Source organism: Sciurus carolinensis, chromosome 11, assembly GCF_902686445.1.
Source record: "Sciurus carolinensis chromosome 11, mSciCar1.2, whole genome shotgun sequence".
NCBI classification, from domain to species: domain Eukaryota; kingdom Metazoa; phylum Chordata; class Mammalia; order Rodentia; family Sciuridae; genus Sciurus; species Sciurus carolinensis.
The window spans coordinates 31,125,443-31,136,760 of NC_062223.1; the positions used below are offsets into that span (position 1 = coordinate 31,125,443).

Here is an 11,318-nt window from a genome sequence, read left to right on the forward strand (position 1 = left end):
GGTATATTAGCACGCGCTGGGAGCAGTTCTCACTTCTTGGGGCTGCTTGGGGTTATGGGCCAACCTGAGTTTAGCTCAGTGAGCAGTCGTGGAGTGCCCAAAGGGGACTGTGTCCCGAGTCAGGAGACAGCTGGTGCTTGGCTCCAAATCAGTTTTCATGCAGAAACGATGGTCGCACGGGACACAGTGGTGCACATCTCTAATCTCAGCTATTTGTGAGGCTGAGGCAGGAGGAGCACAAGTTCTAGGCCAGCCCGGACAACTTAGCAAGATACTGTCTCAAAATATAAAATGAAAAGGACTGGGGGTGTTCCTCAGTGGTAAAACTTAAAAGGGAAGGAAAGAAATGGGGTGATGACCCAGTGTTGGCAGATTTTTAAAAAGTCTGGATTTTTATGAGAAAGTTCCTAATTTTAAAGGAGTTAGCAAGAATACTACATTAAAAGCCAGAAAGGGTCAACCCAGAGCCCTGCTAAGGGACCGTCCCTGATGCTGGTTTCTGTTACCTGGTCTTCCTTATGAAGCTTTAGTGATGGTAGTTGGTGTGATCTGAGTCTTTTCATAAAAAGTGCAATTTTGCGATTTTATTCCAGACCAAATGTGAGGAGTACTGGCCTTCCAAGCAGGCTCAGGACTATGGGGATATCACTGTGGCAATGACATCCGAAGTTGTTCTTCCGGAATGGACCATCAGAGATTTCACAGTGAAAAATGTAAGTAAGAGGTGAAAATAGATAGACCTTAAAAAAATCACCAGTTACTAATTTCGGGGTGTACTTTTTAGGTTGATGTTAACTAGTAGGTTATTTTTTATTTTTTGCCTTGGTAAAAACATTTTTGCTTTCTTTTTCAGAATAAAACAATCCTTATGTAAATATACTCAAAGGCAACTCCTTGTATTTATTTTCTGGAGAGAAATTTCCTAATTTTTTCCTGAATAAAATGAGTCTTAGTAGCATGGCCCTGCATCAGTAATTCTTTCCTCACTCTTCCAGGTGATTTGTTGAGGGAGTTTTTGTCACAGGCTGAGGCCTTTTGGGTTTTTGGGATATGTCACCAGGGGTGCTGATTGCTGTTAGGAGTGGCTGATAAGAGTTACATTAACAGGATTCCAGGGCCTGTTCACATTGCATCTCTTCCCCTCCAAAGTTGCAAACACAAATCCAATTAAATTGTGCTGGCACTCTAGGAAGTCAAGTTTATATGTTCTTCTTCTTCTTCTTTTTTTAAAATAGTGTTTGAAATAGAGGCAGTGCCACGAAATGACACTGATCCCTCCTGATGGCTGGGTAAATGGGTTTAACTGTTTGCAGTTTATTCTGTTTGATCATCTGGTTCCAAGTTTACGTCTCTGCCCTAAAGAAATAATACAGGCTCGTTAGTCTGAAAGGTGAATCTCAGCATTATTTATAATGGATGAAAAATTTGGAAACTGTGCTCATGCCTAGCCTTTGGAGAAAGGCTAACTAAACTGTGGCTGAGCTGCTTACTCTATTGTTCCTCAGTTATTTGTAATGATGGCTGCATACTATATATACAGCTGGCCCTCTGTATCTCCGGGTTCTAAATCCATGACTTTGACCAATTTGGGTTCGAAAAATATGTAGAAAAAAAGTTATATCTGTACTGAAGATGCATAAACGTCTTTTTCTGGTCATTCTTAAACAATACAGTATAACAACTGTTTATGTAGCGTGTACTTTGTTTTTTTTTAAATTTTTTGTTGGTAATTTTTTTATAACCGTATTTTATTTTTTGATTCATTGTACAAAAATGGGGTACAACTTTTCATTTCTCTGGTTGTGTACAATGTAGAGTCACACCGTTTGTGTAATCATACATGTACATAGTTGTAATGATGTTTGTCTCATTCCATTATCTTTCCTTCCCCCTGCCCCTCCCCACCCCTCAGTTCCCTCTACACAATCCAATGTTCCTCCATTCTTCCCTTACCCCCCCATTATGTATCATCATTTACTTATCAGAGATACATTCAGCCTTTTTAAAAAAATTATTTTGATTCATTGTACACAAATGGGGTACAACTGTTCTCTGGTAGTACAAAGTAGAGTCGCACCATTTGTGTAATCATACATGTACATAGGGTAGTGATGTTTGTCTCATTCTGTTATTTTTCCTTCCCTCACTCCATCCCCACCCCTCTTTTTCCTCTGTGCAATCCATCTTTCCTCCATTCTTGCCTCCCTCCCCCTGCCCCCCATTATGTGTCATCATCTGCTTATCAGAGAGATCATTTGGCCTTTAGTTTTTTGGGATTGGCTTATCTCACTTAGCATGATATTCTCCAACTGTATCCATTTACCTGCAAATGCCATAATTTTATTCTTCTTTATGGCTGAGTAATATTCCACTGTGTATATGTACAACAGTTTCTTTATCCATTCATCAGTTGAAGGGCATCTAGGTTGGTTCCACAATCTAGCTATTGTGAATTGAGCAGCTGTGAACATTGATGTGGCTGCACCACTGTAGTATGCTGATTTTAAGTCCTTTGGGTATAGGCCAAGGAGTGGGATAGCTGGGTCAAATGGTGGTTCTATTCCAAGTTTTCTGAGGATTCTCCACTCTGCTTTCCAGAGTGGCTGCACCAATTTGCAACCCCACCAGCAATGTATGAGCATGCCTTTTTATAAGTAATTTAGAGGTGATTTAAAGTACAGTCATTGTGTTGTTTAATGATCGGTAGGTTCTGAGAAGTGTGTCAGCATGTGAACATGATGGAAGGTACTTACACAAACCTGATGGTACAAACTGTTGCACACCAAGGTCATGCAGTAGGCACTATCCTGTGTGTGGTCTGTCATTGAAACTTTGTGCATGACTGTGTTCAGGAGGTTGTGTGTAGGTCTTGGCAGACACTTTGTCATGTTATTTAAGGGACTTGAGCATCCACAGGTTTTCATATCCATGGGGTCCAGGAACACCCATGGTTGCTGAGGGCTGACAGTAATTACCACGAGATGTCAGAACAGAATGTGAGTGAGACACACGAGGAGACGAAATTAATACATGTTATGAACAGTGTGTGAAAGAAAAGCCTGGCAGTAGATTCAGTGGTGCCAACTCTCATGGGCATTGGGGGGTTTACATTCTAGTTTGCAAGGAGTATCATCCTCGAAGGTTCTGTAAGTCACAGGTAAAGCGCTGTATGAGAAATACTGATTCTTGGGGCTGGGGTTGTAGCTCAGTGGTAAGGCACGTGCCTCGCATGTGAGAGGCATTGGGTTCAATTCTCAGCACCACACGTAAATAAAAAAAGACATAAAACATGTCCGTCAACAACTTAAAAAATATTAGAAAAAAAGCAGTACTACTTCTTTGCTTATTGCTGTGTCTCAGAGATTCTAGCCTTAATTAATATTTCACTTCCTCCCCTGGAGATGTCATCAAAGCTGTTACCAACTTTGAAATATTTCATGCTTATTTCTGTATGTTTTGCTCATTTAAATTGAGTGGCTTATCCCTGGTTGTTTCTACTGCTGGGAGTTTGCCTTTGTGGAGGAGAACTGTGGGTCAAATTGTCCACATCATTTAAAATGATTGCAATTGCTGTTATTGTTTCATTCATTAAACTCCAGATTTATTCAGATTTCATGTATTTTCACTAAAGCCTTCTTTATTCTAGGATCCAATCCAGGATACCACATGGCATTTACTACAATATTATTTTTTGATTACACAAAATGCACTAATACATTCTCCTTTTAAAAATTGAGAATATTAATAGAGCTAACAATTTCCTTTTACCAACACCCCTAACCTGAGCCCCTCTGCAGAAATAACAGTCAGAAGTATTCCTTTCTGGGATTTCTTCTTCTCTCCCTCTCTCTCTTCTTCTACTTCTCCCCTTTCCTTGGATGAATACTTTTGGTGAAATTTGGGGATGTTAAGTTTATTTGTGATGAGGCTTCTGGGTATCCTGTCACTTCACTCTGTCCTTTCTTCCAGCTATTTTCCAAATTTTGATTAATGTAAAGCCATTGCTTTTAAAATAAATACATAGTAAAAAATTAGCCTGAAAGGATAGCATTCGTAAGAGAGATGGAGATGCCTGTGTCCATCTGTGGGTACAGGTGGTGAGGCCAGGACTCAGTTGGGGGCCCTAGCTGGGGCAGTTCTGATCCTTAAAAGTACATGTTTGGCCAGAGGTAGGAAATCAGTAGGCGTAGTAACTAGTTCTGTTGTAACAACCCGCTTTCTACTACCTGTTAGATGTTGGCATGGACTGGTTTTTTTTTGGGGGGGGGCTGGATCCATTCTCAAAACCCTACAATTGTAAATATTTGCTTGGTGTTTTAGTCAGCGTCTTCACTGCTGTGACTAAAGGACCCAACCAGAACAACTGTAGAGGAGGAAAGGTTTATTTAGGGCTCACCGTTTCAGGGGTCTTAATCCATAGAAGGCTGCTGCACTCCTGGGGCTCCAGGTGAGGCAGAACATCCTGGCGGAAGAGTGTGGCGGAGGAAGCAGCTCGCATCATGATCAGGAAGCAGAGAGCGTGAATCCTACTCTCCAGATACAAAATATGTACCCCAAAGGCACGTCCCTAGTCCCACCCCCTCCAGCCACACCCTGCTACTTCAGTTACCACTCAGTTAATCGCTGTGGGGATTAATTCACAGTTGGGTTAAGGCTCCCTTACCCAGTCATTTCTCCTCTGAACTTCCTTGCGCTCTCGCACACGTGTGCTTTCGGGGAACACTCATGTCCAAACCATAACACTTGGTGCTTGCTAATTGCCTGTCCCTATGTTGGACTCTCTGGAGGACCTGATCAATTAGGAGATGTGGATCCTCGTGGTTTTATTTGGGCAAATTACTTTTGGTTTTGTGGTCAGTGACGTCCCCAGGTGGGCTTAGGAGTGGGGTTTTGAAGCTCTCAGGAGGCGCAGGTTCAAGGATGCAAGTCCTTCATTGGCCAGGAACCGGCAGGGGAAGAAAAGATCTGACCTCGAGGCAGGAGGAGTAGATACTCGGCCGCATCTGAGGTGCATGTCGGGGAAGCCACTCACTTTCCTCTGACCTGTCTTCCCTCGTCTGGAAGGAGGGCTGTTAAACCCTCCCTCTTGCACACGTTGTGAGGATTTGACGAGCAAGATGAAGGATGTCCTAGAACCGCAGCAGCTGTCGTACTCTGCCAAGTCCTTTTCTAGTCACAGCCACTCCTGCTGCGGTGCCTGTCGGTCTGTCCCTGGCATGCGGCGAGCCAGCTCTGCTCCCCTTGACTGGCCTTCGTGATGTCAATCAGCCTTCTCTCTGACTCTGAGCCCTCTGTTGGCTTGTAGATCCAGACCAGCGAGAGTCACCCGCTGCATCAGTTCCATTTCACCTCCTGGCCGGACCATGGCGTACCCGACACCACCGACCTGCTCATCAACTTCCGATACCTTGTTTGTGACTACATGAAGCAGAGTCCTCCCGAGTCACCCATTCTGGTGCACTGCAGGTATGCAAATGGCACTTCACATGTGACCGTTTCACACGTAAGGATATATTTATGAGCAGCTCACAAAAACAGCGCGTAAGAGGGATTGCAACAGCCATTTATAAATTCAAGAAAGATCTGGACTTATTCCCAAAGCTCCAAGGTGCTTGAGTAGTCGTTGGCAAACTGTGGCCTGTTTTTACTAATAAAATGTCGTTGGAACACAGCTGGGCCCACTGGTTTACATACCGATTTATGGTTGCTTTGATGCTCCAGTGGTATTACAGCCTGCAAAGCTGAAGATCTTTATTCATATGAGGGAATAAAAACTTGTTCTCCTAGGTTAGGGTAGTAACTGGAGTCGGGTAAGTCAGGACCCTGGCAGGTTGTTTTATTTAAGATGTTTAACTCAAAAGCGAGTTTGGGTCTCAGGCCCCAGGCTCCAGCTAGGGCAGCCTGACTTGCTGAGGTTTCAGTTGGGCCCGTGTTTGCTGATCCTGGCCATGGCCCTCCAACGGTGACGGTGGAGAAGAGCAAGAAATAAGCACAGACAGGGGCACGCGGTGACCCCGGTGATGGGCTTCTTTCCCTTTCTTTCAGTGCTGGGGTTGGAAGGACGGGCACTGTCATTGCCATCGACCGTCTTATCTATCAGATAGAGAACGAGAGCACGGTGGACGTGTACGGCGTTGTGTACGACCTTCGGATGCACAGGCCTCTCATGGTGCAGACAGAGGTGAGGCCAGGGTCCGTGGTGGGCGCCGCACCCCGCCCTTCCCGCTTCTGGAAGGTCACATTGTGTCAGGTGCTCATGTTAAAATATTTCACCCTTCCAGATCTTTCTGGCCCTTGGGGGTAGAGTAACCCTGAATTTCTTTGCAAATCCTAAACTGAGTTGGAATTAAGCATCCTGATACAGGTGATGTAGTGGTACTGATCCTAGTCCTGGAACTACCTGGAGTCTTCACTGTGCTGCCTCTGACTGATCAAGTGATCTTTGTCAAGTCTCCAAACTTCCAGGTCCAGGTGTTAATCTCGTGAAACTGGTCCTTTCGCTCTTTGTTTCTAAGAAGATCTGACCATCTTTAAAGTAAGCTGACACAGCAGGCTTCTCGAACATGGAGGCTAGGGACTAGCATGAAGCTGTTTAGGCCTCAGTGCAGCAGTTTGTCCCCACCCAGCCTCGTAACTGTTAGAGAACACAAGTTCGTTGTCAGGGCTACAGAGGTGACTGGCCAGTGGAACAACATGAATGCTGAGTCTACTGGGGAATGTGTGCAGGACTGTTGGATTTGTTTTTCCTGAAATGTTCCTGATAAACTATTTTCAGGGCACATTCTCATCAGAATATAGTGGAGACTACCCTTCCTCGGAGGGGCGAAGCACCTTGACCAAGATGAGAGCAGAATATTAATTTTGTGTCAGGTTGTTGCCCACTATCGATTTAGAATCCTATGAATATGCACCGTGTTTTTGAGTGTAGCAGGGAATGTTCTGGAAGCCTGGTACATCATGTGCTTCAAGGTGAACTATTGTGGTTGAGTGAAAAGAGTGAAATTTACCTTCCATTTTAGAGATTTTTCATTTTTCTGCTATAATTATATAGAGTCGCCTCTCAGTCTTTTATGTTCTTTTGAGAAATACATAAATCTTGTGCCTGTGGATTTTTTTGGGGGGGTCCCTTTTTTTATGTTTTGAAAACAATACTTAGTCATATTAAAAAAATTTAGCAGTATAGGAGTTTGTAGAACATAGTTTTCTTTTACCTTTTCTTTGTAAACCTGCTTCCTGGAAGCCGTCAATGTGTCTAGTCTGGAATCTGACTTTATAGGCTGCTTCCTGTACGTCAGTATGCATACAGCCTCACTCACATGGAATAAAGTCTTTGGATCCTGTTTTCTGCATAATGCTTCCTCATGATTTTTTTTTCTTAAACGATTATGGTTATCTTTCTGTGTTGGCATACACCTCTTTCTTTTTTTGGTACTGGGGATTGAATCCAGAGGTGCTTAACCACTGAGCTACACCCCCAGCCCCTTGTATTTTTTTTTTTTAAATTTTCAGACAGAGTTTTGCTAAGGTACTTAGCCTCTCTAAGTTACTAAGACTGGCCTTGAACTTATGATCCTCCTGCCTCAGCCTCCCAAGCCACTGGGATTGTAGGCATGTGCCACAGTGCCAGGCTGCCTCCTTCTCCTCCTCATCTTCTTCTTTTTTAAAATAAATTTTTAGTTGTAGATAGCCACAATACTTTTATTTATTTATTTTTATGTGGTGCTGAGGATCGAACCCAGTGCCTCACACATGCTAGGCAAGCGCTCTACCAATGAGCCACAACCCCAACCCGTCCTCTTCTTTTTGAATGGCTACCTGCAGATCCTGATGTGGTTCTCACTGCTTTTCACCTGATCACCCCTTTATCCCACCTTCTCTCTTGAGAATTAGATTTACTTCTTCTGTGCAGCTTCCCTAGCCCAGGAAATCTTGCTGGGCTTGTTAGTTTTTGGATGTCTGTGTATCATCTTCTCCACACCTTTCCTTTGCCCTTCCCCAAGATTCTGATATGTCCCCGTGGGGAGTGCGGGAGAGGGTGTGCCTCTTGGGTTGAGAAACACTGATGCAGAAATCTTGCTCTCTGTGATTTCAGATTTTACCAGAATGTTGTTAACCTCTTAAAACATGCTTGCTGTTTGCCCTTGTGTGGGATGGAGTTTGGGTGGTTGGTGATGGGGATGATCTGTTTGAAGGTCCTTTGGGTGCTCATCGACTCTCTCCTTTTTTCTCTAAGGACCAGTATGTTTTCCTCAATCAGTGTGTTTTGGATATTATCAGATCCCAGAAAGACTCCAAAGTCGATCTCATCTACCAGAATACAACTGCAATGACAATCTATGAAAACCTTGAGCCAGTGAGCATGTTTGGGAAGACCAATGGTTACATCACCTAATTCCAAAGCAAATCCTTTCTGAAGCTAACCAGACTGTCACACCCACAGCAAAGGAAAACGCCCCGATGTTGACATGTCTTCATGCATCTCTTATCTCAATTCCGTGTTCTGTTCTGTTAGAACTACTTTGGAGGGTGTGAAGCTGCGCATGTCAAACATGACAGAGGAGAAGCTGGGGCTTTCAGGGCTGTGGATGGGTGGAGCAAATCACCTGCATTCCTGTTACCAATGGGATGAATTCACCCCCCGCCCCCCTTGGAGAATTGTGGAAAGCCAGGAAAAGTGAGCTATGACTTTTTTTTTTTTTTTTTCTTTTTCAAAACAGGTTCCTATTTTTTTTTTTTTTTAAGAGACTATTTTCTATGATTCACATGCTAAAGCCAGGATTGTGTTGGGTTGAATATATTTTAAGTATCAGAGGTCTATTTTTACCTACTGTATCTTGGAATCTAGCTGATGGAAAATACATAATTGTGGGTGATTCTTGTGTAGGGAGGGGGATGCGGTGCCTCTTCCGCATAAGTTTTCTATTTGAACATGTGCCTTTTCTGAATTATGCTTCCACAGGCAAAACTCAGTAGATGTCTCTATTTTTGTATCGAATCTCATAATTGGAATACGTGGAATATTTAAACAATAGTTTAGCATCGGAGGTTCGCCTTCTCACTAACATTCCTGCTGTCATTGACTTGAGGAGGCCTCTCTCTTTGCTCCCTCCCTCCCCACGTACATCTGTGCTCCATTTCTTTCTTCCTTTTTTTTCCCTCCCAGTTTTCTCCAAAGACTTCTTTCTGTTGGCAACATTTTCAGCCCATTGGTTGGGTGAGAATGGAAACTAAAATATCACAGTGAGAATTTCTGCGGGTGGGGATGGGAGAAGCAGAGGAATCTTATGGTGACATAAATCCTTTTCTTGTCCCTGTCTCAACCCTTTTCTCATTTCTGTCTTTGGTAAGAAGGATTATTTAAAGGTGCAATATGTGACTTAGTGATTCATGATGCTCTGGGTTTTTAGTAATGTTTTACTCAGGTTGGCATGTAATGTGTGTCTGTGTGTCTGTGTATATGTGTGCGTGTGTGTTTTTAAAAGTGTGGCAATCTGTGAACACTTCAGTGTGAATTCAGTATCAGATTAACTCCTCTCCCCCAAATCCACTGGCTTTAGTCTCTATCTGCAGTGACACATATCGGTATCTACTGTATATATAAATACTAAACTCTTACAACAGTCATTCCTATGATTTGAGGTGTACAGAGTCTGATTTGTATCAAAGATGTAATTATTATTTTTAAAACCTCTTTTCACTATACTGCTGCTGTAATTACTTTGATTTTTTTAAATGTAGATTTAATTTTTTTTTTTTTTTTTGCTTCAGGTGTGTATTCACCAAGGATTTCAGAATTTATGTGGATTTATTTTATTGGTACATAATCTGTAAACTTCTCAAGGCATTAACATGAAAGGATTTGTTTCTTTTACATTGTGGCTCAGGTTATATTTTGAAGAAGTTTCGAGTTTGTTTTCCAATAGGCAATGAAGTATACAAGGTCTTATGAAGGAATCACCGAGTCCCTGGAGTCCTGTGGCTGCTTCCCACAGTAACACATCCTGCTGCACACTCAGGACTGTGTCCTGTTGTGAATGGGAGCGGGGCCGTCTCTGCCTCCCTGGTCACTGTGGGCCCGAGGGAGCCCGCCTCCTGATGCTGCCATGTTCCTCACCTAACCGGCACTTTGAGAACTGACTGGACATGTTAGTGGGTATTTTGGGGTTATAAAGGATGACCCTCAATGTACTGAAAGCCCTCGATGTGGTTCAGAGGTTTCATGCTGTATGTCTTTTGTCCCCCTTTCCCTTTGAGGTACTGAAAGGATTCAAAGGAGAGGTCATGGTGGTGTCATGATTTGGGGAGAATTTTGCTTCTCAAATGGAAATTGCACTTTTTGCTGAATCCTTGGCATTCTTTGGTAGGAAGCAGTTCATTCAGTGTCAGGCCCTCCAGGGCATGGGGTGGACAGGCTAGGTTGGCCCCTCCTGGCTCCACGTCACAGAGGGCTGTGGCTCTGTAGGTGGGGACCAGGGAAGCCACACTGTCCTGGGTGTGGGGTGGAGCTGGGTTTGGGTGTGTTGCTCCTGCACCTTCGCACTGCTCTGCCCCAACTCACGCAGGCCATGGAGAGTCCCAGGCTCCGCTCAGCTCCCTGTCCCAGCAGCCGCTCTCGGGCCACACTCCTCCATTCGTGCCTGAGGTGTCAAGTCCCATGCAGTTTCTGAGCCCTGCTGTGTCTGCACTGCTGCCACGGAGATAGATCAGAGGAAAGGACTTGCCTCTAAAAAAGGTCCTTTAAAATATCAGAGTCCCCCAGAAGATTAAGGCAACGCAATTGTAAACATCTCGTATGAAAATGCAAAGCACAGAAGCCCTCCTCCTCCCCACCCGGCTCGGCTCGGGCTTGGGAAATAGTTGGGCAGCAGCCCCAGCAAGCCACTCTCCAACGTCCCTCCCAATCCCTGGAGGAAGGCTTGTGGCAGAGCGGTCTGGAATTCCAAATGGGCAGGTCACACGAAGGTCATGATGCTGCTCTGCAGCCTGCAGAGGACTGGGGACGAGGTCACTGGGGGTGGCCAGGGTATTTCTAGCACAGTCATTGGAAAGGGAAGATGAATGTGTAAATAGTGATGACAGGCGGGGGGCGGGTGCTCCGAGCTTCTGCCCGAGGCCCTCCCAGGAAGATGAACCAGAACTGGGAGAGTCCCGTGGAGCCGTGGGGGTGGTTCGAGCTCCCTGCTCAGGATTTGCAGTTGCACATAGAAAAGCAGCCAGTGTGGGATTCACTGTCCATGAAAGGGCTAAAGATTGGGGCCAGCTGGTCCGGGGGATTTGGGCCATCACTGTCTTCTCCCAAGAGAAAAACTTTCCGCCTC

At 44.4% G+C, this 11,318-nt stretch overlaps 1 protein-coding gene across 1 annotated transcript in view; it reads left to right on the top strand.

The window, feature by feature from the left end:
• LOC124959437 (receptor-type tyrosine-protein phosphatase eta-like) overlaps window positions 1–8,392 on the top strand; it is a 32,954-nt gene extending 24,562 nt beyond the window's left edge. The window contains 4 exon segments of the mRNA XM_047517896.1: window positions 594–713; window positions 5,306–5,466; window positions 6,046–6,181; window positions 8,234–8,392. Coding sequence (XP_047373852.1) covers window positions 594–713; window positions 5,306–5,466; window positions 6,046–6,181; window positions 8,234–8,392 — 576 coding nt within the window.
• The last annotated feature ends 2,926 nt before the right edge of the window (window positions 8,393–11,318 follow it).